We start from the raw sequence: 27799 nt of genomic DNA on the forward strand, positions 1-27799 counted from the left end.
CCAAGGGCCCTCAGCTGCTCCTCATACATCTTGCTCTCTAGACCTTTCACCATCTTTGCAGCCCTCCTTTTGTATGATCTGTAGTAATTTTTTGTCCACAGAATCATAGAAAGATATGAGGAAACCTCAAGGTCGTGGACAGAGCCTGCATCTACTGCCCTTACGTTGCAATTGAAGCCAACTCAACTACATGTTTTTATGTATTTTGTATCTAAACAAACCCTCTATTTTTACCCTAGGAACAAATAGTTTGAAAATCATGGTCTTAGCTGATCCTGAAATCATAATCGTGGTACAGCTTGTGATGATTATTTCCTACCAGGAGCTCACCATGGGAAATGACAGGCGGTTGCACCAGACTGCATTAGTTGCCTCAGGTGCACCCTTCTCAGGGAATGGTTTGACATCTGAGCTCCATACCACTGCCACCAGCAGCTTTGCAAGTCACATCAGCCCATCTCAAGCACAGGTTGTCTGCAATCTGCAGATCTGGGCCACCCTACTGCCAAGGTCGCACAGGGCCTCTCTCAGAGGTCTGCCAACTATTTGTATTGCTGTACTTGTCCGTTTTGTCACCACAGCCCACGCCTTGCGATGTGCCATGAGCAGAAGTGAACTCGACTCTGTACTTTTAACATTCAAGAAAAAATATTTTCTTTTCTTGCCATTTGCTTTGTCAAGCTGTGAGTGAAATGACCGTGGGGTTGTTATAATTACTTGTTACGGTCGACTAGTATTGTAACTTTGGCTCAATTTCGTTTTTCTTTGCTGATTTCCCATCATTTTTTAGGAACATGAATTTTTAACTTTGTAGAGGGAATGAATACATTCATTGCATTAATGACAGACCAACTGGTGCTGAGTGAAAACAGAAACAAATATATTCTAAAAGAACCCAAAGATTTTGAGTCTTAATAGACAACTCAGGGCTGCACCTGTTGTCTCGCAGGGGGTCACCACAGGAGACCCCTGAGCTCTAGAAGAGTCCCTCAGAGAATGGCCTTAAATTCTTCTTCTCTGGGGCTGAGGGTGTTAATGCCACAAAACATGTCTAAGTTTCTGCCACTGCACTCTGAGGGAGAAACAGGTTTGTGGGATACTGTACATTCATAACCCTCTAGGTTGCATCCCTTGACTGGTAAACTCAGATTGACTGGAATCAGAACATATCTTTTGAGAAAAAGACCATGAATCATCCAAAACTTCAGTTCAACTCATGCCACATGTATGGGAGAGCCTAGTCACTGTACAAAGAAGAAAACAGGCCTTTCTACGCCTACCACAGGCTGACTCCAGCCAGGGTGGTGGTACAGCCATGTGGTTGTAGGGGCACCTACAAAGCAAAGTGGGGCACCTGGGGTGGCTCCACAAGCAGGACAATGAGGCTGAGTGCCTGAAATGTAGAGGGGGGCAGGTGACCACCATCCTTCACCAGAGCAGCCCAGCTGTGCTTCCCTGGCCTAGTGGCATGGCTGCAGCCCTTCACCTTGTATCACGTTGGTAGGCCCCAAGGGCTCATTTCTAGGAAAACCATAGTTCTGGCTTAGCAGCACATGAAATTTTAAATGTCACATGTAGAAAGGTCACCTGTGTTCTGACTGTGATAAATACAGAGGAAAAAAAAATAAAAATTAAAAAAAAAAAAAAAAAACAACCAACTATAATCCAAGAAAGAAGAAATAAATATATGTGAAGTTGGCTCTTACATTTATATCCATCAGGGTAACAGCATATATTCAATAAATAGTTTTAAGTCACAGAGGAAAAAACATTTCACGCTGATCTTATAATTAAACTCTACTCATCTAATTATTTGTTTAAAAGTGACATGCTTTCTTTCCTGTGCATCATAGGAAAATTCACTTCACAATGTGAAACTGATAACTAAGCAAATCATTTAATACCATCCTACCATCCTAGAGCTTTTTTTCCAAACAAATGTACCCCAATTTTCCAGTCTTGGTCATGGATCGTTGCACATCACAAGACAATACACTAATTACATTCTGTACTAGGTGTGAACGCTGCATTCTAAATAGTACTTATGAATTGGTTTGGCCATGCATGCTCTCCTCACCAAATTAAATGCCCACTTTAGTGAACCCATGATGTTACTACTTCAACAGGGGTAAATACTTACTTAATACAGATGGTGTTGTTTGCTTGGTTCTGGGATGTTTTAATGAAGAAAAATTGCCCTTCACCTCAAATAGCAATTTGCAGTCAGGCCTGTAAATATTGAATTTCTTGAATGAGGATGAAGAGAGAGCACTTTTCCCGGGAATAAAGGATGTTCTCATATATGTGCCCTTATGCTGTATTTTCCCTTCATTAAGGGAAAAAATTTGGATAGTCCAAATAATTTAGGGAACACTTAAATAGTTTGGTAGGCATACATAAGTGTAAATCTGACTATTAGTAGTTCTCACCACCCAACTCAATATTGAAAAGGTATTCCTTTAAATACTATTTTCTGTTAATGTGGCATATTAATGGCAAAGTTCACTCTTCAAGAATTTGAAGCATTAATTTTTCTATTTGCTAACATATATCGGTTATTTGGGGGAATTCATTTCTCTATTTATCTGCACAAAAAGTACTTCAGTTAGTTCTTAATACCTATCCATATTGCTCAGGAGAATATTGAAATCTGCCCTAGTTGTGCCCAACTATCATAACACAAATTGCAAAACGAGACGATAATGTTTCACATTACAATCTCTATTTTCTTAGAGGTAATGACAGAATAATATAAATTTTAATGACATTAATAATTTAAAGAACAAAAAGAGAATTCCGGAAAGAATATCCCTGAGAAAGCTGGAGGATTAAACTGAATGGCAATGAGGACAAGGATGCTCATGGAGACAAAGCTGCAGATACATGCAGAATTTTTGCATTAGGATCAACACTATTTGTTAGATTATTCTTGCTCCTCTCAATGCATTACATATATCTATAAATAGACGCTTGTTCACTAGTTGAAAATTCAGAAAACATCCTTCACAATAAGGAGTTTTTAAGACATTTGTGACAGCTCACTCTGTAGACAGATTAATTCAACCTTAACATTACTCTGGCTTCTCTGCATCCCACATGAACAGACACACACACACATATATATACAGGTTAATCCTTTAAGTCATGGACATTTTTCATATCACAGAAAACATTCTAATACAAGTCTGCATGACCTCCTGTCCAACTTCCATCCTCATTGTCCCTTCCACACATTTGACATTGGCTCACTTCTTTTCCTTTAACCCAGTGCCCCTAAAAATCCCTACAGGATTATAATTTCATTGAATTAGCTTTATTTCTAGTTATAAGGAGTCTTCAGTGGGTGCCCAGAAGACTGTCTCAGATCATAGTGAGTGCCTACACAGTAAAAGATCCTCTGATTTAAGAAAACATCATTCCATAATAAAAAGTAATTATCTCAGAAAAAAAAAGCATGCAAAATGACAGCTATTAAAAGCTAGACAAAACATAAATTGCCATTGATTTTAATGTGTATTTCACTGACAAAAGAACTCATAACAACACACTCATCTAACCTTGCTCCTAACTGACTGAGACTGTTTCAATGTAATTCAGCAGCAAGAGAATTAGGTCAACTCTGAACCCTACAAATTACTTTGAGCAGGATGCAGGTGCATATGCAGTCAAGTTTCATACACACACATCTATATTTCAGGCATATAAGAAAGTTACACATTTTAGGGGGAAAAAAAAATCAGTAGCACCACAGATAGCATTCAAAAGATTTCTGTGGGCAAGTAGTAAATATACACTACTGGAATAAAACTGGAATAAATTTAGACATGTAAATTATTAAGTTTTGCGTTGAAATGTGTAATTTGCTAGATCTTAAAAAAAAACAGTTTTATAGTATTCTTTTTTTTAAACTGTGCATTTTTGTGTCATTTTAAAAGATTATGCATATCTTAGAATGCTTGCCCTACTTTCATTTTAAAGTATTGTTAAAAATTCTGCCTTATTCAAATAAAATAAGGCACAAGGAAGCATAAAAGATTTATCTTCTTATTATCAGAATAAATACCAGCACCATCACATACCGTGATTCTCTAAAAGAAAATTTGGAACTTTCTTCCATATAGGCAGAAAGATTGAGTAGAATTCTAGACAGTCCTGGTTCTACCTAAGTAAAAATGAAGCCATAACTATTTGCAGACCCCTGTGGGTCTGACTGTTGGTCACTCAGAGGGCATGACATAGGCATTTCTAGCCAAAATGAAAAAGATTTTCAAAGAAAAGTGAAGAACACTGCATTCATTTTACTTCTGAATTCAAAAGTTTCCCCAGGATTACTTTACAAACCCTGCATTAGGAAGACACTGTTCATCACGCATAACCTAACATATTCCTACATGCTACCCTTGGGGAAAAAAGAGAGAAAGTAGCTTGCTGAGACACACTTTATTTAATAATTGCCATGCTATTTTCTGCTCATTTTTCTCAATCTTTGAAAAATATTTTATAGAGATCTCTGTATCATCATTTTCCTCTAGAAGAAGTGCCCGGATGATGACTGAGAAGCCATTTGATTCTGAAAGAAAAGGGATGAGTAACTGCAGAAATACAAAGCATGTCCTATGTGGTAAAAGGAGAGATAACTATTGGCAGAAGCAATGGAGCTGCCGGGTAGAAGTGGAAAGCAAGAAATATGTCACACCAGGACAAAGACAATGGAACACTTTCTCATCCGTCATATAAAAAACTGCCTCTTACATACAGGGTGGTGAAAATAGACCTATACAACAGCAGACATGAGAAAATTGAGCTAAAGTCCAGTGAAGGATTAGCAGAAGCACATTTTGAGCGAATGCTCTGAAAGTGGAGGGGGAAAAGCATCAATAAAAACAGAAACTTTATCTGTACTTGGTTCTGTCTTATCACCTGAGTTGAGTTTGGGAAAGCTTTATTTAATTGTTGAAGCTCTACCATACAGGTGCTAGCAGAACTAGCAGCATCATTCAGAACGCATCAACAGCGCAGAAAGGAAGAATAAGGTCAACTGTTGTCTGAACTTTGACTCGTGTTCAAGTGAATGTGGTTACCCAAGACTTTTGTATAACATTATCTCAACACAGCTCAGAGTTCCCCAAGTCCTTTTAAAACTCTAAGTTCCCATGATTCCTTGCCACTGATGAAACCTGTGCTCATGTTTTCAAATCATTTTATTACTACACCTGCAGAAATTACTAGGCATTTTCTTCCTATTTCATTTCTCTCTTCTCATCCTCAACTCCGAGGACTTCTGACAAGTAGGAGTGCAGTTCTTCAGCACAGTTGTGAAGAATTTATCCAAATACTTCACAGTTGCAATTGCTATAGTAGTTTGCCAGTGCTCACTGCCTCCAACTTTTCCATTCCCATGTTTTTCATGGATTTAAAATAGAAAATATCCAGAAGCATCTTTTTTTCTTTCTGGATGCTATTTAGACTTCAGTTTTATTTTGTAGTTGAAGCTTACATGAATTTCATTAATCTTCTAACTACTAGATACTTGACTTTCCTATGGATTTAGAATCTGTAGACTACTTCATTCCTTTAGCCTTATGCTATATATTTCATATTTTCATCAACAACAAACTGGTCCCCAGTGCTTAAATACCTGTATTTATGGTTAGCACTGTACATAAGCAGCAAAATTAAGATATTGATGACTTTTGAAAAGCCCTAGTTACTAAGCTCAGGTTAGCACAATAATATGGGCTGGCTTAGAATATTCTAACAATAAAAAAGCTTCTTTGATTTTGCAAGAGCAATTACAAATATAACTTACCGTTCTGCTATCCATCTTAGAGTGCTGTAGCATAGGTTGTTTGGTTGATTTTTGCTTGTTTTTAAATATGAAAAACAACAGAACATGTTTTTCTTAGTGATAAAGAAATATGCCTTACTGAGCCTTAGAGTCAAGCTACCCTGCATAGCGTTAAACTATATCTTGAATTGTATTGAATCGTCCACCTTGTAGTCCCCAGGAACACACACAAACACTGGGAACTGTGCTAGCGCATCTACCATGGCAATCAAGACTATGATTCCTTTCTCCTTTACAAAGCTTAATTCCGGCAACTTTACAGTGGCTCACAGAAAAATGCAATGGAAGAACGCATGATACAGTTTTTGCAAAGTAACAAAGCTTTGCTTTAGTAGAAAGAACTCTTCCCTTCTTTCTCTAAGTGTCTTGCCATGACAACTACCCACATGGGTAGTTAATTGATTATTCGGAGTATTTTTTTCCCCACAGTATATACCTTTTATATAGAGTTCCATGTAATAAGTTGATAATTTACACAGTAAGGAACTAATGTCATGAAATTTCCACCAGTTCTCCCCACAATCCCTATAGTTCCAGATGAGAATTTAGAAGTGAATATTGTTTGAATTTCAGCATTTTCTATTCCATGTGGTAGAGGATGTGGTAATTCTAACACTGAAAAATCAGCATAATAATAGGTTATTTTGTGTTAATAACAAAGGCCCCTTTGCATCTGATCTGATGAGGGCTAATCTGGACCAACAAGAATCAGTTCAATGGAAAAGCAACAAATGAAAAGTGTAGTCAAGTAGAAGCTCTAACCTTTGGTTTTCTGACTTATTTTTTACACCTTATAATTAAAATTATTTTTATAGCACTGGCAGTGTCAGCAATTCATTACTATGTACATTTATATGAAAAGTATGTACTATCACAATATAAATTTCAAAAAACTGATACCTAGAAATACAATGGTAGATTCATTCCTGGCTAAGTCAAATCTCTCGAGCTACCCTAAAGGTGGATTTGGCTAACAAAAAGTAATCAAACAATCGCTCTGGCTTGCTCAATAGCAGACTTGGGATAGAGTTTGATGTTGATTGAAAAATGAATATGAGACACAATTCCCATAAATATAATGTCTGTCAGCAAAGTAATCAAATAAATTATTTGATCAGAAGCATATACAGTGACTATTTGTATAAAGTGTCATTGTCATACACATATTGAAAAAAAGGTATGTAAAATAACCTAGAACAGAAGGTGCAGATCTGAAAAGTAATACCCAGTGGTGTTCATAATACACTTGTCTTTGTCTTTCCAATATTTAGCACACTTAGATAATGTGAGTAGGATGCTGAAAAATGAAGAGCAACAACAAAAATAGAACAAGGTATGAAGACAGAGATGATGAGATGGAAAAAGGTAATGCAGGAAGTTGCTCCTATTCATTATGACATTTAGATTATAAATCATTTTCCAATACCCTATCTAATTTTTACTGCTGAAGATTAAATTGCTTTTCCCTTATCTCTCCAGAATGAACACGTGATCACATTCTTCTTTTAATTATATCTGTTCTGCTGCTATACACTTGTTTCATCTCCTGAGTTTCATAGGAAAAAAATAATTATTATTTCAGCCTTTCCTCATGGGTCATACTTCACCAAACTTTCATCATGCTAGGTGTTCTCTCTGGATTTTCAAAATTGTTCTGCATCCTCTTGTTTTTGTTTTATAGTGTCTTGCCCAGAACTTGCAATGTGGTTCCAACAAGTCCATGCCGATGTCAAGCAGAGCAAAATAATTGCCTCCCTTATCTTTTCCCAGTAATATATGTAAGAAGTAGATTTGATTGTTTTGCAAGACCACAACAGTATTGATTCATATTCTGTTTATTAACCATGATGATTCCACATTGCTCCTGCAGCAGATGCTAACTAGATATTTTGTAGCCACAGCCAACATACGCAGGACAATATTGGATTTCATCTGGTGGACTGCGTCAGATTTATCTAAATAAACTGGTACTACTAAAACGTGTTTTTGTTTGTTTGCTTGTTTTTTAGCAGACTGATTACAATTAATACTTTCTATAAAACCAGAATCAAGTATGCCTATAAAAACATTAAAGTCTCACTTGCTTTTTTCCCTAGTAATCTACATTACACTATACCTTCTACTACATATAACCTTTTCTTGTTGCTTTTTTGACCCCTGGCATGAGTCATTTTGCTCCTCAATCTGATTTTGTAATCATTTTCTTCATCATGCCTTTATACTCCTCCTCAGTTATCCACCTTTCTCCCCACTCTTTTTTTTGTAGAACACTGTCAATCACAAGAAACTGTGAAGTCTTGTCTGTGCCCCGACATTACTTTTTCAGTAATTAAAACAAATTAAAATCCACCATTATTACTGTTTCTCATCCCTTGAACATTTCTGTCAGAGATGCACAGAAGTCATCTCCAGTGTATCTGTTTGTATTTCCACACAGGTATTCAGCAACCCTGACTCTCACTGCTCCTTAGCTTCAGAGCAAGTATGTGTGGTTAGGACATGCAACACTACACATCCTCTCTTCATACCTACCTGTCCTTCAGGAAAATTTCTCTCTAATCTCAGCTAGTAATTTTGTGCTTTGTCCTGTCACGTCGAATACGTTTCAAATTAAATTTTGAATAGTGATGAAAAAGAAATGAAAGAAAGGATCTGATAATGGCAAAACAACTCATTTGAGTGAACAGTTACATTCAGTAGCCAATTCATTTCCATGAAGAATGTTTTTTTTTGTGTGTGTGTGTATTTAACTGGTTTATACATAAAAATAATGAATTCATATATATATATGAATGAACAAACCTGGAATTAGAAATAGATATATTGATATAAAGAAATAAAATGCTCTGTTTAATTTTATATATATATATATATATATATTTGTCCAAAGTTCAGTTTTGCAGAACAATTTTCTTTATCTTCTCTGTCCCCCTTGGAACAGAGAAAATTTCTAAACCATGAAATAAATGTATGACAGAATGGAAACATGGTTTCTAGTGGTATTTATACCACCAGACCTACTACTGCTGCTAACAAAAAAAGCAGATGCAGACTTCTAGAGAATTGTTCCTTGTACAACCACATACAAATTCAGTTTCAAGTATTGCTGCTTTGTTTCTCCCATAGATATATGCCCTGGGCAGTGCACAGCATCTTCTCTGAACATGCAAAAAAAAAAGAGAAGGGGAGAACAAAAAATGTCAGAAGTTACCAGCAGAGATGCTTGATATCAAGCACCAAAGAGAAAGAAATGTGAGAGAAAAAAAAAAAAAAAGAAAATGAAAAAAAGAAAAAAAAAAAAAGGAGTGGGGGAAGGTAGTGTTGTGTAGCACTTAGAAATGTCTCGTGTCATGCCACAAGAAGAAACAACACACATCTATCAAAGCCAGTAGGTCACTTCACCACCACATCAAGGCATAAACAGCACAGAAGTAAGCAGAACACTAGATATGTTCTAACAGATTTTCCTTGGAATGAAAATTGCTGGCTATTGGCAATTCCCAATAAGCATGGACTAGTCATTGTTCTCAAGAGTTGTTTGCTTTTGCAAGGATGTTTTAGAAATCACATATATTTTGGCTTCTGAAAAACTACTTGGCATGATTAACTCAGAATTCACATACAGACACTACCTAAATGAAAGCAAGGAATCATTTAGTATTTCTAGTTAAATAAAAATGAAGAGGAAGAAAAAAAAATCTAAAATAGGGAGGGTGATTAGAAATACATTTCTTTTTTCTCCTTGTATCTTCACTTTCAACAGCTCTGCAAGTTTGAAATATAAAATGTCTGAAATGAGAAAAGTAGACATGCTTTACAAAAGTTTATTTTGGAAACAGTATGGTTGTTATGACATATTGGAAGATGAGGAGAAAGGCAAATAATGACTTCAAAGAGGACATAGGAGAGCATGATTTTCCCTGAAAAGACCTGTCTCTATGTATTCTCCTATCCAGAAAATCTTGCCATGTAATGTTTCAGCCTTCCAACCCTTTTTCCAAAGATGACTGAGTTGTTTTGCACCACCAGTAGCATCCAAACTGAATGGATACCTCAGCATAGACTCAAGTTATTAGATACTAACGAACGCAGGCTCTTGACAGCAGAGCACTGTAATTTGTATACAACTCTAATAGTCCACATTTGTTCATTTGCAGTGTAATAAGCTTACCAAACATACAGATCTAAGTTAGCTTGGTAGTGTTGCTTATATAACAAAATTAAAGTGATAAAATAAGTTGAAACACTGAAATTTAGCTCGTGTTCTGGCATATGGGACAGAGACACATTTAAAAAAAAAAAAAATAAATGTAACCTTTATTTGTTATCAGTGCAGAGACACTAAAGTATGATTAACTCAAGTAACATTCAATAATAAAACTCTTGTAGAAATAATGCTGTACTATAAAGCTGTTCTTACTATAGCCAAATAAGTCTGAAGTTCAGGTCTTGATGAGAGGTGGGAGACAGAGCAGATTGTGAGAGGGTGTTCAAGATCAGTATTCATCACCTGGAGGCCTCGGTAGCCTATTTTGTACCAGGCCCTTAATGACTCCCTGAAGTAAGAAAAGCCTAAAGAGCTTTATTCTAGAATCCCATGCTCTTCATTCAGTGTCACTGTGTTCTCTTCCTACTGCTGTCCATTCAGGTCAGTTAGCCCTATACCTCTCCTTCCTTGCAATGGGATCATTAGGCCACACAGAACAGATCATAGTGTAGGATCCTCAGTCCCCTTGATGGAGAAAAAAATCATTGGCTCAGTATTTGGCATTATCTTACAGAATGCACTGCACCTGGCATGCTGCCAGATGGAACTGCATCAAAAGAGCTGGTTTGGCTGTTGGGAATTAGAAGTCAATTCCATTCTGCTAATCACAGTGCCTAACCACACCCAGTCAAGGAACAGCATATTTTCCATCAAGTAACCATGCAGTCCTCATTGATACTAGATGGAAATGTTTGTGAACAGCATACTCAATTTCACTTCTTGGTAGCATAGGAAAATGCACACAAATAAAAAGCAAGCCCTAAGGAATCCAACCCTCTACAGATACACCCCTGTGGATGTGTGAAGTGTTTTCTTTCACAATAGCTCTAAGCATACAAAGACCAAAAACAAGCAAACAAACAAAAAAACGACACGGGAAGGGTAATCTAAATTTCCTTCTCTTTTACTGGAGATTTAATTTCTCTAGTTTCATGAAGCTGAAAGGTTTATGCACTTATTTTATTTTAATTGCATGTTGAAATATTTATGTGTATTAATATTTGTCAATAAATTTTATTTATATTGCCTGTTGTGCCTGTAATAATAAGTTCCCTATATATTTTGTTGAGTTGCATGGATATTGAGATCTTTTTCTTGTGAAAAACTAATTTGTACTTTAGATTTGAATTTTGCTTCCCTACCCAGTCTGTAGCCATAACAGAGAAAAATAAAAGTTCTCAAAATAAGAGCAGACACCTTCTGTGTCTGTGTGCGTATGTATGTATGCACACATTTGTGCATGAGTGATGAAGGTTTTTATTTGTGATGTTACACGTTCAGGCTTCATGAAGTGAGTTTTAACATTGATACAATAACAGCACCAATAACAAATTCACAAACACTCCCTCCCAATAAATGTTTAAGGAAATATGCACTATGTTATCTTTATGCGAATATAAACATTGACTCTCTGGGCATCTTGCTGATATTTTGTAATGGGCCATTACTGCAGCTGACAAATCAGGAGGCAGATAAATGTAAAAAGGCCTAGAAAAAAATTGTAAAGCCTTTATAAACAGAGATTTCAGACTCTCCCCACCCCACCCCCTTAATTACGGAGGTTTTCTAATGCCACAAAGTACAATTTACAGTTACTATTAAAAGTAATCTATCCTAAATTATTAGCTAGGTGCAAAGAAAGGAATGAGAAATTAATAAAGGAATTGGTTATTAGATTGGAGATTATGCATTTAAATTATAAAACTAAAGCAGTGAATACAGCTCTTAAAAGTAGATATTATGCTATCCTTTAATGAATCAATATTAAAAACAAAACTATATCAAATTGCGCCATTTATCTTGAACAATCGGTGATTTATAAACGATTATAAATGGTAAATGGTACATGGTACAACATTTCAAGCTTTCCACAGCTTTTAAAATATGAGTTTGCACTAATTCCCATTAGGGCATCATGGCACTAAGGTAAAATACATCACCATAGTAGCAGGACAGGATACCGTTTGCTGCAGAGGAAATCCCACATTTTAAATCTATGCTATCCTGGATCTTAGCCAAAACACCAACACAATTCTGCACTAGAGAAAACCTGCATATTATATAAATGCATAAGCTAATGTAAAATGCACAAGCTAAACTTGCAGCTCTTTTGTCTCATGGTATGTGAGTACAGGCTTTCATAGCAGCGAAGGGTGAGATTCTGGCAGATACTTATGTATTTATTTGAGATTTATTTTGAGATATTCTCTGCTTAGAAAATAGACATCAGGGTGAGGTCAACACGAAGGTAAAAATAAAGTCTCCAAGATGCTATGATGTATATTGGAAGCTTTGTTTATATCTTTGGTATTCAACCTATACCAACTCAATTGAGACAGCCAAGCTACAGCACCACAGTTTGCCTTTTGTACCATTCAAAAAGCAAAAATGGTAAAAGGGTATGCACAGTTTGGTCTATCAAAACACATGAAACAGAAGACAGTGATGAATGAATGTAACAAGCTATGTTGTCTCTTTTGACTTTCTTACCTCATTTACATAGACCCAGTGACTATCCTTTGATGCAAGGTTGGTTTCCACAGCCTACGAAAATAAAAAGAAATATAATAAAAATAAATAAAACGTGTGAAACATATTCCAGAGAGGATTTACATTTAAGGTACTGTAACAGCTCATTTTGATTGCTTTCATTGCCATTGGCATTGTTTCAGTACAGTTCTTTCCACCTCTTTCACTGATACTTGATCAAAAGGTACCTTATTGGTGAGAGTCACATTTCTCTGACTTCTGTATCTAAACCAAAGTACCATGTATCATGAAGATATTTCGTAGATGTACCAGGAAGGCCTATTGCAGCAGTGTGGTACACTGATATGATAAAAGGTCCTGTGATGAACAACTGCACACAGAGCATATGTGGTACATGAGTTTTAGCTTCCTTGTAACATTTATAATGGATCCTAGTAGACTGGTTTTCTTTTTAACATGCCTCCCAAAATATATTGCCTCTGCCTTATTACAACACAGATTAACTGTTAGTTAACCTAGTTAGATAAAAACACTACTCTGAGACACTCAAGAGAAGCTCCTATGAGTCAGCCTCTCTTCAGATTTACATAAGACTGAAGAGGAAGTTATAATTTGCATGGATACTTTTTCTGGTTTCCCGGTATGGATAATCGTCACATGTAAATTAAAACAGCCCACCTCATCAGACAACATACTTATCAATACACAGATAACCCTCATGGTTCACCAGGAAGGTAAAACTGGAAAAGACCCCTAAGCACAATAAGCACTACTGGTAATGAGGACCTCACTGGAAAGACTGGGTGATATTCATGGAAGTTTCTAATTTGTTTCTAATGTCTAACAGATAAAATCTCACTTAGAATTATTCTGCAGTCTAATAAAGCTATACCAAGCATCAAAAGGTGTACACTACAGTGATAATGATACCGCTAATGTCCTGCTTAACACATAGTTAAACAACTATTGTGGATTCATCTCACCTAATAAAACCGGGAAGTCCCAGTGCACACATGTATTTCAGGAGGCAGTTCATTAAACAAAGGCAGCTTTTCACGTCGCTGCCTTCCTTCTTCTGTGACAATAGGACCCCATTTATTGGTCAGATATTCTTAAAGCCGTGTTATAAATGGCCCTATGAATCACTGAAATGAACCTAGTTAAAAACAAACACAAATGACCAAAATCCTGGATAATTTTAACCTGGATAATTTCCCTGTTCATTGTGTGTGGCCTCAGAAACAACTTCACTGATATAGAAAGGCTCCGCAGACTGCAGCACTGGGCTGGGAAGGAACATCATCAACCACTGTCCTCTCCAGAATTCATTTGCATAGTAAGACTCTCGGATACTTAGCATCAGATGGGATGAATCACCTTCTCTTATGACACTGAGTACAGACGACTGGCTCTGAATAAACGCCCACAACTTACAAGGTTTAAGTGCAATGAAAAGATATCCATCCTTAATATGGGCAAAGGGAGTACTGTTACCTGATCCTAGCAAGAAAACAAAGCAAAAACTGGCTGCATAGCCAACACCAACAGTTTTAACGTCGCTCTTCATTTATACTCCGTTAAAAAATACCTGTATATTACTTGCCTGTGTTTTTGTGTGTGTTTTTTTTGTTTGTTTGTTTGTTTTCCTTTGAATTTTACTCACTTGTTCAGACTACACTAACCAGAGCGAAAATTGTGGGTGATACACATACCTCAATCTACTTCTCATCTCCACAAGGTGATATATTCTTTTAGAGAGAGAGAAAAAAAAAAAAAAAAAAAAAAAAAAAAAAAAAACTCCCAAAAGAGAAACCAAAAAGAAGTCAAGGAGAAAAATTATCACAGACAGAATGCAATATTTCTCATCATCATCGTAAACAGCATTATGGCAAATTCAACTCTCCCTGGCGTCAAAGTAGATGAGAACCACTAAAGCTGACACCTCTGACAAGATAATCCTCCTCTCAGCATGCAGTGAAAAATTGTCTCCCTTGGTTAAATGTCTACCTTGTGTTTCTTTTAAACTGTCTGGAAAATTAAACTGACCACCTAATTGAGGGACTGCAGCTTCTAGGAAAGTGAATAGTAATGAAAACTTGCAGATTTTTTTTCCCTATTCCCTGTCTAACACATTCTTCAGACAAAGCCAAAATAGCCAGGTGCTGTAACATATAGAGGAAAAGCAAAGCGCTGCCAACATTAGCAAAGCATAACTAAATAATGCTCAGGTGCAGAGTTATTGCATTGGCTACATTTTGTGATTTATCTGCAACAGCAAGCAATTTGTATGAATAAACCTTATGTCTGGGGTGCTGAAATAGCTCAGGAATTTCAAATGAATTACTGCAACTCATGCTTCTGGGTTCACATATCTGGGTCAAGGTTTTTAAAACAAGGTGCCTAAATTTAGGATGCTAAAAGTTTATCTCTAGTTATCAGAATGCTAGACCGACCATTCAGCACCTCATACAGAAGTCAATGGCTCAAGAAGCCTGAAATGTATTTAAAAACGTAATGATAGGTAGGCAAGTTTAAATGTCTATAAATATATTTTGTTTAGAACTGCACCACATAGCATGAAGCATTATTCTAAACCCAAGCATTCTGAGAGGAGGAAAAAACTTGTGTTTCCATTTTGTGCTTTCGGCTTTCAACCGTATTTACTGATTTGTTGCCTTAAAGAACCCTAAAATATCCTAAAAGGAACTGCTGAAAGAGATTTCTTGGAGATTTCAACCTTTCGATAACACCAGTGTATCAGAGGTGTATTGCCAGAGGCCCAAGGAAATTAAACAGCGTGAAGAGCAAGGTCCTGGAGACCTGGGATATCGTAAACAAATTCCTTCTGAATTCTCAGAAAATAAATAAATAAATGTTTGCAATTCATATAGTTTCTTGTTCATTAAACAATAACAAGTATCAACACTTGGGAGATTATGGTCACCATTTTTTCTTATTTTTTAATTATTCAAGCTGTTTAAGATCTTAATGTTTGAGCTTGTGACTTCAGCCATTCAAAAAAAAAGTCTAAAAAACATCCTGGAAGATCTTTTACAGCCTGTTTCATAAATGCGTCCTTTATTAAAGAAAGCAGGCTAGGAATCTCTGTGATCACCGCAGCCAAGGAAAAGCTCTGCAATATATTGGAGCAGAATTCACACACTAAAATGAATTTTTGGTGGAAAAAAAAAAAAAAAAAAAAGTGCAAAACATCTTATTTTTTAATATACTCTATATGCATAGTCTATCTGACACTTTGAGAGTAATGCCTCACAACATTTCTATCAAATAGAAAATCTGCTATTGAGATAAACAGCACACTAGAAATTAAAGAGTATCCATCTTTCCTTTCTTTCTACCTTAGCATAGCAAATAGCTTCCGCAAATTTGGAAAAAAGGTGCTGTGAGACCGCATCCTCTGCTTCCTCTCCAATTATATTTCAACAACTGGACATTAAAATACAAAACCCCAAAGAATTAAAACTCAGTCAATGGATCACTATTCATGACAACATATAAATGATATTAGCAGAACCAGGCCAGACTGGGGCAAAGGGAGGGAGAGCAGTGAATGTTGAAGACTGTGTTTATAATTTCTTAGTAGAGAGCACTTGCAATAGAAATGAAATAGGGAAACACTGAAAATCAAAATATGAGCATGAAGATTTCAGGTCCTATATCAACAATGATAAAAGAATGAAATACTTCATGAGAAACGATCTTTTCATGTAGATGGTTTTGTTTACTTTTAAATGTATAACTTACAATAATTTACTGCCAATAATCCATGACAACATTATTTTATTGGAATCCTGTGGAGAACAAACATTTACGTTGCCGTTCTGAGAAACTAATTCTGCTCATTATTTTACCTAATGGCAGGTGCAGAATTAAAGGGAGAAGTTAGGAAGGTAAGGAACAAACACCACTATGTTCACAAACAAAGCAATTCTGCAGAAAACAAACAAACCTACCAGAAGCAGTCCCTTCCTGCCCTTTTCCAAAAATCTGGAACTAAAAACATTTCCAAGCATATAATGACTGGGTAGTAGAGGGAAGTAGAGGGATTTTCTACAATACCTGGATGATTTGCAAGGGACAGCACCTCAGCATTAACAGTAAAAAGCTGGCTGTGTAGAAGGCCATGTGGGGATGAGCAGCCAGACACAACTTAGAGGGCGAGATGCTGATGAATGTCCCGACAGAGATGGGCTAACGGTGTTTCAGAGACAGCAGCGTGTGCTGAGGAGTTTAGGTTCCCGTGCATCTGTGTTATAGTTAACCCTGCTGTCTCCTTACTGCATGCCGAGGGGGAATAGGCAGTAGGAATATCTGGAAGCCCTGTAACCAGCCCCAGGATCCAAGAAGGAAGTGTCTTACAGATGGAAAACACAGATGGTCCTGTTGTGTCTACAGTTTTGGAAACAAGGGCTGCCACCCTGAAATACGTTATACAAAGGAAGAACCAGCATGTTTTGCTAGGAGGGATATCAAAATAGTAAAGGATATTACTTGTACATTTTTCCTGCTTTAATGGTGGGGAGATAAAGAGCATCATAGCTTTCCAGAAAAAAATAAAATAATAATTAAAAAAAAAAAATAGAAAGTGAAGTGGTGAGTTCACAGTTACAAAACCATTTCGAAAGTGTCCTAAGAGATGCTGAAAGAAAAAAAGCAGAGTTGTCAACCAGTGACTAATGACAGCTGGCAGCAGAGAGCAGATACACCTGCACCATGGCGAGTACTCCTGGGGGCACCGACAGCTACACCTGGCCACCTTGAGAAGGCAGCCCCAGGACCCAGACCTTGTCACAGTGCTCCTCCTGTGCAGCTGTCTTCCAGCTTCCAACCCCACTGAGAACCAGCTTCATCGCTGGCAAATATCACAAAGCACTGGCTCATCTCAGGGCCTTTGTCAACTTTTCCTTCCTCATATTTCTAATGCAGCCAGTACAGCCAGTATGTCAATGACAAACTTTTTTTTTTTAATAACATATTTATTACTCACAATGAAAGGATAAGTAAAGAAGGGCTTGTAGAAATAATCACGTCTAATTCTCAGCTCTTTGCAAATGTGTTAAAAGATATTCTCAACCCTTACAATTCACTACTTACTTACATTTGCCACTGAACAGGTTTCCAAAAAAATAATAATCAAAAAACAAAAAAACGTTTCCAGCTCCTATTGTCCAAAGCAAGGTTAAACCAGTGACCTGCTTCCAAAAGCAGCTTTTTTTTTTTTCCTTCACATCCTTTGAGAAAGTATTTAACTAAACTTTTTTTTTTTTTTTTTTTTAATTCTTTGTCTCATATTCCAAAAACAAAATCAATATTACCTTTATGTAATTTTCCAAGTCTGAGCCAAACAGCTCCAACTGCAGACTTTCATTAGCAGGAGATGGATTTGCATTTTAAAAAATGCCTCTGTTTTTGGTTTGGATGCCCAGGAAAAAAAAATAAAATATTAGGAATCAGGGAACTGGTTTATATTCCATAGACAACATGTGGACCAAGTTTGTAATGCAACCCATCTGACAGTAATTAATTGCACACTATCAAAGAGCAACCTGTATGTCTGAGAAGCTGTGTATATGTCCTGTACACAAATAAGTTAAGATAGAAGATATGGGAAAGTCCATTCTGATAGAGCAGGTGGGGTCAGTCTATATCACCTAGATGCTTGATTTATATTTAGAAACTCCTTCAGATAAAAGTGTGGCTCCTGTTCACAGCTGACTTGCATAGGTAATAAAACTTCGCAGAAAAACAATTTCTCTGAGAATTACTGAGATTCTCACAATTCTTTAGAATCTTTCTTTCCTTTACATTTTAAATAAATAACTCCTCACTTGGTATTTCCAGTGAAGCATAACTCTTATAATGTTTAATAGATTAAAAATAAATAAAATAAAGATTACTAGCTGTATTAAATAAAGTATTTCTAAAAGTTCAAAGAGAAATGTCGGTCAAGCCTAACCTCCTTATAACATTTATAATGTTGTGAAGAATACTCCAAACTGATATTGTTTCTAAAGCTGAATTGGTCATGCTACCATTAGTATAGGGACTACAATAAAGCTTTCCAGGTCACAATACCACATCCAAACTCTAAAGGAAATCTGGAAGAGAAAAGAACTCAGTTCTAGGAAGCTGAATCAGGAGTGTATGTTTACATTTCCCCTTTAATACAGAAAAATTAAAATTTCTAAATGTCATTTCAAACAAATACGAAATTCTCCCTTCTCTAAATGTTAAAGTGGTAATTTAAAATGGTTCTATGATATACTTTTTCAAATAAGAAAATCCACTGAACCTGACCCTTTCTTACGGAAATTCTTTATTAAGAACTTGTACTTTCAGTAAAACAAAGTTTTGCCAGAAATCCAATACTCTCCCTTTCCTGAACATCTAACTAGAAATGTGCATGCCCACGCTGACAAAAAACACTTAGCAGGCTGAGTACATATCTTCCAGTGATCACCGCCTCATGTCAATGGTGCAGTTATTTTCCCGACATTTACAAGAGAAGCTGTCAGCTCACAACCTCAGTACTTATTAGCTTCGTAGAAGTGATTAAAGAACCTACAAGCACAACGTGCTTTCAACATGCATATTTCTTGGTCATTCACAGTGCATATTACTTCACTCTTGGTCTACACTCCAACAACCGAAGCAGTACCATTTTCAGTTGCTAATAAGACATTTCATGCAAACAGGAGTAAATATGACCCAAACCTTCCTCACCTCTTTACACACGCTCCTACAGTTCTTGAATGTTAACTATTATCTTTGTACAATATGACTTGATAATGACACAAATGGAAAGGTAATAACAACATAATTTAAAATTGTACTGCATTACTTTCCTGTTACTTATGTCATAAGTGATCAGCAAAAAAATAAATATACTGAAGACAGTTACCTACAAGTTTAATCTTAAGAAAACCAATGAAGATGAAGAATATTATAAGAAATAGAGGAAGAGGAACCATGCACTGCAACAGCGGCCTGGCTTAAACATTTTCCAGAGTCTAAAATGCCCATTAGTCAAGTAGATCAGGTTCATTTGAAGCTTTTTATTTCTAGTTTCGTTAATTCTAAATGAGCATATCTTCCAAGACAAAAAGGACATTCTACTTCATCAAAAGGAACTGTGTTTAGTAATGACGTAATATCCCACTCTTTTAGTTCTGGTATTTTTAAAAAGAGAACTTTTTGTAAATGACTCTTTCCATGAGTAGCTTATCTTAACAAATTTATTATTATTATTATTTGTAGTGGAGAAATGTCTCTTCGCTATTCCTACACAATTTTCATAACAAATGATGCTCCATAGGAATTGATATGTTGTGGTTTGGCTTCCCAGTCTGTCTTCCAAGGCAGGCCATTTTTGCCACCTAACCTTACCCATAAAAGTGGCCTAGAAGAAAGCTGGAGAGGGACTCTCTCAGGGAGTGCAGCCATGGAACCAGAAATAATGGCTTTGAACAAATGGAGGGGAGATTTGGATGAGATGTGACGTGAGGAAGAAATTCTTCACTCGGAGCACAAAGCACACATGGGACTTAGGGCTGAAGAGGCACCTTGCTTCTGTTCTTTTTGATAAAGAGTAGAATGAAATTACCTAAAAAACAGTGTTAAACTTGTGCAGCAGGAAGGAGACTAGGAGAGCGAGGCGAGCAGCAGGCCTCTTGGTGTGCAAGGATAGTCATGCAGGCGGGTGAAGCACCAAGGAATGCACCTGAGCAACACTGTGGGGAACAGGCCGGCCCCTTACACACCCAGCGACAGGGGGCCTGGGCCTTACCGTAGGAGCAACGGTAACGTGGGGCGAAGGCGGGAGCATCAGGCAGACAGCCGCGGGGAGCAGAGGCGTGCCCGTAGTCCGGGACACAGTGCAGGACCCAGCAATGGCCGTAAGGCAGACGGCAGTGTCGGACCCATGCATGAAAATCAACCCGACAGTGGCGTGGGACTGAGGGGTGGGACTGGAAGACCCCCTGGTTCAGCACCCTGGCCGGAGAACATTCCAGAACATTCCATCCCGTTTGGGCAGTCCCGGGCAAGGACTGGCTTAGCCTTCTGCCCAACACCATGGAGCCCATGGAGCTAGATCCACCAGATGTGATGGAATGGATGGAAGTGGATCCACCTCAGCCAGGACAGACCTGGGACTACTGCAGCATGTCTTTGTGCTCTGCCATCCGAGAGCACCAGCAGTATCACAGGAGTGCTCAGTGAGCCCCCTACTCATTGCTCAGGCTCCATCGCAGGAGTTAGCTTGGAGCCACCAAACACCATGGACATCCCGCAGGCTTGCCTGCAAGATGTCCCGGCAATAAACAGCTCTTGCCAATTCTCAGGGGTTGTGTGAGTGCTTCTTTTTTTTGGTGGAGAATGGGCTAAAGTTGTGCCGGGAAGGTTTAGGTTGGATATTAGGAAGAACTTCTTTACTGAAAGGGTTGTTAGGCACTGGAATAGGCTGCCCAGGGAAGTGGTTGAGTCACCATCCCTGGAGGTCTTGAAAAGACGTTTAGATGTAGAGCTTAGGGATATGGTTTAGTGGAGGACTCGTTAGTGTTAGGTCAAAGGTTGGACTAGGTGATCTTGGAGGTCTCTTCCAACCTAGGTGATTCTGTGATACTTATATGGCTGTAACGCTGCTGATTACTACAGTGATATATATGACATTGCTTATTATTTTTACTTTCATCATTTAAATCTATTACCTTGGGAGTTCTGTTCAATCTTATTCTCTCTTTTATAGGTAAGCTTATTATATTAGATCTCTGTTGCCATTCCATTTACAGTACATACAAGCACAAGTACTGTGCTGAACAGTACATACAAGCAAAGTACTATATATGGAGTTCCTCCAGAAACATTCACTAAGAATTTACTTTTCCAAGCTCAAGTGTCACATACTATTTATAAACATGCTAACTGTTGACCATTTAAGTACATGGTACAGTGGTGACACCAGATAATTGCACAGCTGTCAGGAAGCAATATTTCTGTAAAGAGATAAATCTAATGTTAACTTAAGAACACAACCTCTCAGAAATCTTGCACTTCAAATTTCACCGAAGTCACACACTGAGGTGACTTTGAAGACCCAATGGAGTCTTTGAAAAGACTGGCTAAATTTTGCTCACTTAGATACTGAATTCCTTTTTGAAGATAACAGGTTAGGTATATTTATATTCTATAAAAAAGCCTCACCTTTTTAGAGACAATTTTGAATGCTTTTTTAATAAATGTACTCCCGAAAGAGCCAGATTAAAGAGCACGAACTAAAATTTGTTGGGACTAGGCAGCATTTGGCGGTTGTGGGTTTTTTTTGTTTGTTTGCTTTGGTTCTCCCCTTCCCACATGAGCAGAAAAAATCACCTAAAACACTTGAGCAGTTTAAGTTTTGTGCTTGTTCAGAATGCCTGCATGGGGTTGACTAGACCATGCAGGTATGAAGGTGGAAAACAGCTTGTCAGGCCATTTACCCTTTGTAAATCAACCTATTTTCAGCACAGATGATTGCTCACTACTCTGAAAACAAGTGGCCATTCCGCAGCCAGGGGTAACGCATTTCAGTGCATACCACCAGTCTCATACACTGTGCCTCCTCAGCTCTGTTCAGAAATAGCTAAGCTCCAACTTGAGCTTGCACGGGAAGTTCAGTACAGTTTTAGAAAGTTTGTGCAGACTTTTAGAGAGTATAATTATTTGTAGGTTCAAACAGCAGATGATAACCGTATCATTAAAGAGAGAGATGCAAACTTTCTAGCACAAACACAACACAAAACAGTGGAAAAAAATGTACATTCCTCATTTCCTCTTTTAAAAGAAGTGTACTTCATCTTGACAGCAAGGTATCTGAAGGTCCCAGACTCATGTATCACAGCAGAAGCTCTGAACCTGAAGGACTAACTACAGGGTCAAGAGACCTATGATTTTCATGAATTTGCAGTTTTAATAATGATTCACAGTCTCTTGGCACTAAGTTGACGATCGTAATGCAAGGCTGTTATTTTACATAGGTAAGGTAACATTTTTTAAAAAAAAATCTCCATCAAACTGGAAAGATATCCACATCAAAGGTTACCTACCCATTATACACCTTTTTATCTGTTCACATACATGCCATCCCTTCTCTGCAAATTCCTTAAGAATGCTGCCTGGTTTTAAAGGAAAGAAGATGACACTAGTTTTGCCTCAGCCTCAAACATAATCACTTTCAAACCAGTCCTTCTTTGCCAGCAGCACTCCCATTTTAAATTAGAAAATAAATACATGAATAACGTAAAACCCTCACAGATCTGAGGGCCTTCTAGTCAGTCACAGTACATTTTACATGCATAAACTGTGCCACAGGCTGTGCGAGCACTAAAAACCAGAAAGATCATCTTAACCAACTCAAACCAGAAGACTCTTCCTGAGCACGTCTGCCAGGAAGAAAGAATATTTGACTTTCTTTACACTGCATGAGGCTTCCATGTACAGGTCAAGTGGAGAGTCCTAAGAGGAAAGAAGCCCTTGGGGTGCAGCAATGGAAGGGATAACTCTCCCTTTACACAACCTTAATGACTTTTTGCAATGCTTTGCAAACAGGTAGGCAATGACAGCAGTCTGCTAGCACTGTGTACATGTACAGCACATACCAATGAGAAGGAGGTACAGATAAGCTCGTATTTTGTTCACAGATTTTTCTTCCTAGTAGGTGTCCCAATATTCACTATTTGAGTCAAAACCCTTGATATTTTGCATCCACACTTTCTCAAAGCTTGCAGAGATGCATTGGAGCCCACATGGTTGCTGCCAGTCTTCATCAGCTGGCTAATCTCTGGCAGCAAGAATTATATATATATATATATATCTCACAGTAATTTGGCTTGAGCAGATTTGACTGAAAAACATACTTTTCTTGAATGCTTGCATGCAGTTATTCAGGAGAATATAGCCAAGTTATTAATTTAAGAATGCACATACAACTCTTGGAAGCAATTTCCATTTCATCTAACTAACACAAGGTTGCCTACTGTTTGCAAAGTTATAGACAAATGTGTTTGCTTTTTTTTTTTTTTTTTCGAGAATGAACTTTTCTATTTTGTCTAGAACAACAGGTTATCTTCCAATTCCAGGGGAAACAGCATTCATAGCAGATTATTCCTTGATTCTGTTACTGAAAATGAGTAATTTTTAGCATGTTAACAATTTTAACTTTCCTCCCATTGTTTCTGAGGCAAAGTTTAGAAAAAACACAGATTTGTGTTCAAATTTCCATGTTCCTTAGCTTCTGTATAAATGCAGAGGAAGAAAAATATGAAACTAATAGTTTCTCATTTTAAAAACTGAGCACATTTTACTTGTGATATAGCATCTTTAGCACTGATTTCTATTACCCCATCCACACACTTATGAAAGGACTCAAAAGGGAAACTTCCCTTATGGCTAATAAAAGCAGCCTACACCTCGCTTACAAAACAATAGAGTACATTATACAGTACAGTGTTCTCAAAGCCAGAGGAAAAAACATTCATAATCATTGATCATGTTGGGTAGCGTGATCATGATTTAAACAAGGCTAAGCACAGACAAGACTGGTAACTCCAAAATGGAGAACCTTAAAGTAATTCCAAATTTCCTCAGCCATCGTCCAATTTTGAGCTTTATAGTTAGCCTATTTTCTCAGCAGTTACTCCTTTTCAACCAAAGAGCTTTAGTTGCTTATTTAACGTTATCAGTAATGATTCTGGAAAATACTGGTAAAGGAAACTTTCCTAGCTTCCTAGGAAAACCAGGAAGTATGATAAATAGAGAAGTATCTAGAGAATATTTAAAAACATGATGAATTCTGAAAACAGGTAACAGTTACAGTGAAATTCAGTAGTATGAAAAATAAAGTCATGCACTCGGAGAAGAGAAAAAAAAAATCTTTGCTATTATTTGAGACTTCATCAGTTTGAAAAACATCAGGGGCTTATTAGAGGTATACTGTCTGTGATCTACTGTTTTGTGCTCCCAAAATTAGCCTGTAAGATGTATCAGATGAAATGTCAATTGAGTAAGGAAGTATTAGCAACACCAGACAGACTCTTGTATAATTAGTGGGATGAGAGTAGAATTTAAGATTGTATAGTTTACTTAGCAGCAAAACTGTAAAAAAATACACTTCCTGTATTTCAAGTACTATTTTAAGTACCTCAGGAGGATAAACACCAAAGAATCCTCATTTCTAAACTTCACATGACAATGCTGGCACAAAGACAAATGGGTACAAATAGGAGCACAGACACATTCTGGCTGAGAATACAAAGGTTTCTGAGTATTATGGTGAGCTTCTGAATTCACTTCAAGAACAGCAGTGACAGGACAAAATACAGCCAGCTCAATTTCAATAGTGCATGATCATATATAAAAGCACTTATGGAATATGCATTTATGTATTATGGTGGCCTCTGTTCTCAAGGGACATGAGCAAGTAAGCCAGGAGCTCACTTCTCATTTTACAGCTCTAAGGCAGTACAGAAACGAACCAGCAGCATTCTGAGTTTTATGACAAAGACACAAAATATACACTTTATCCATTACATGCTACACCAGAGCTAGAAGAGTTAATTTTGAGCTCATGTTCTTATTAGGAACTCAGACATTAGAGATTTAATATCTCACATGTTCCAAATTGTGTCTCCTGGCACTTGGCAAGCAGCTTGTCAGCTTCAGTGCAATTTGTTTTTCCAAACCCAAATTGTTTTTAAAAGATTAAGGTGTTCTAAATTTTTAAAGCAGTAATCCTTTACCGTTCTGATAAGGATTGTTTGCCATAATCTTTATTATTTACTAAAGCTTGACTGTCAGAGAAAAGGAAGTATTTTTTTCAAAGTCTATTTAGGTAGCTGAGTTGGTATTTTCGGACTTTAGGGCTGAGAACAACTCATTACTTCAGCTCTGAAGAACTTGGGGAAAAAACAAAACAAAACAACAACAACAACAAAATAAAAAACAACGCTTTTTTCATGCAAACCATACGGTCCAGGAATTAATAATGTAACATGGGATCAATACTAGCTCCAGTCAAGTCAAGGGGGACAAGATTTCATTCTCAAGAGTCTTCTTTCTGTTCCTGAAATACTTCTTCAAATCCTCCAAAACTGATAGATTTAGAAGGTTATCTTAAGAGCTAGTTACTGCATATGACTGAGTAAAGTAACTGTCCTGGTTTCAGTTCGGACAGTTATTTTTCCTCCTAGTAGCTGGTAGGGTGCTGTGTTTTGGATTAGGATGAGAAGAGTGCTCATAACACGCTGATGTTTTAATTGCTGCAGAGCAATGCTTACACTAGGCCAAGGGCTTTTCAGCTCCTCGCTCTGTCCTGCCAGCGGGCAGGCTGGGGGTGCAGCAGGAGCTGGGAGGGGACAGACCCCGGACAGCTGACCCAAACTGGCCAAAGGGGTATTCCATACCATCTGACGTCATGCTAAACAATATATAGGGGTGGCTAGCCGGGGTGGGGGGGCCGGCTGCTCGGGGTTGGGCTGGGCATCGGTCAGCGGGTGGTGAGCAATTGCATTGTGCATCACTTGTTTCGTACACATTATTATTAGCAGTACTATTATTATTATTTTCCTGTCTTAATAAATTGTCTTTATCTCAACCCACAGGCTTCACTTTCCCGTTTCTCTCCCCCATCCCAGAGAGGGAGGGGGAAGGGTGAGCAAATGGCTGTGTGGTGTTCAGCTGCCGGCCGGGTTAAACCACAACAGTAACTCAGTTACCAGGTCATCACAAAATATATATATTACAAATATATACCAAATATAAGCAAAGAAATCTAAGTCTCTACTTTCTTGATGAAAATAGGTATGACAATCAGAATTCTGTGGAGGAAAATATGTATATATATATATATATATATATATATATATATATATATATTATTCTACTGTGTGGTTTTCAAAAGAGGCTAGTACCAGTTCCAAACTGGTGAACTCCAAGATGATATAAAATGAGTTTGCAACAGAACAGCCAAAATAAATAAATAAGAAGATGATAATAGTGTAGTAGTTATATCCTTTTTCAAGTTAGAAATGACAGCAGAGAAATCAAGTGCAAAAGTGTCTCAGCACACAACAGACCAAAGGGCTTAAGTCACACGTCTTTGGTCATGGTCTTCTGTAGTAATCCTGGTTATAAAATCTGAATTCTTTCTTGCCTTCAGTAGCATCAAAAGGGTTCATCACAGCAAAGGATGTGCTGAACCTGCTCTTTTCTGCTCCAGAAGAAGAAAACAATGCACATTTGGAAATATTCTGTTAATAATCCTTAGGCCTTCAACACAAAATGATTCTTAAAATTGCCATATTTGATATCACCATTTGAAGAGTACGTTGAAGATATGTACTCTTGGCCGTGAACATAAATCCTTTCCTTTTATGGCTTCTCTTTTACAGCATTCAAAATGAAAACAAAACCTTAACTTACAAGTGTATCACTGTAAGTTTGCTCTTGCAAATTATATCCTATTGTCTCATGCCTGCAGCTACTAGTAAGCCTGGGGTTTGATTGTTTTCAGCTGAATACCAGAAGGCAGCAGAAGTATTTTTTCCTTTATGAATCTGAAGCTCACAGGCAAAATTGTCTAGCTAGAATCCAGAACTACCCTGTCCCTCCCTTGTGATGCAGATACATGCATATATGCACTCATTTTACTGATGTCCCCTGCCTTTACGTATACATACACAGCTGGCTGGGCAGGGGAGGAGCACACAAACAGGAAAAGGAAACTGCAGGGTAAGAAAGAGGCAGCCATATTCTGACAGAGAAGACAAGGAGTGACAGACAGCAAAATGTCCAGCTCTGAGTGTATTTTAAACAGAACTGTGTTGTTACCATAATGGACAGAGACTCTGAAAAATAGACTTATGGATTTGTCATAAACTTATTGGAAAACTGCTGGCAAATGTTCTCAGATTTGACATGCAGTAACAACTACCTCTATATTATAGGGGTGTGCTTATATATGTACATAGATACAAACAGGTATATACATGCATAAGATTATGTAAATTTGAAATAGAGAAATAGTACATTCAAAGCAAATGAAAGGTGGAACATAACATACTGACACAGGCAAAATGTTCCAAGTGTTTATAGACATAAAATAAATGTGAGTACATAGGGAGGCAGATGTGTGGCTCCCC

At 37.4% G+C, this 27799-nt stretch overlaps 1 protein-coding gene across 9 annotated transcripts in view; it reads right to left on the minus strand.

Annotated features, from left to right (window-relative positions):
* GRID1 (glutamate ionotropic receptor delta type subunit 1) overlaps positions 1–27799 on the minus strand; it is a 522277-nt gene that overhangs the window by 110362 nt on the left and 384116 nt on the right. For all 9 annotated transcript variants that reach the window (XM_035329542.1, XM_035329546.1, XM_035329543.1 and 6 more), the window contains one exon: positions 12606–12659. In XM_035329542.1, coding sequence (XP_035185433.1) covers positions 12606–12659 — 54 coding nt within the window. The remainder of the gene's footprint in view (positions 1–12605; positions 12660–27799) is intronic.

The sequence above is a fragment of the Oxyura jamaicensis genome, chromosome 6 (genome assembly GCF_011077185.1).
Source record: "Oxyura jamaicensis isolate SHBP4307 breed ruddy duck chromosome 6, BPBGC_Ojam_1.0, whole genome shotgun sequence".
Classification (NCBI taxonomy): domain Eukaryota; kingdom Metazoa; phylum Chordata; class Aves; order Anseriformes; family Anatidae; genus Oxyura; species Oxyura jamaicensis.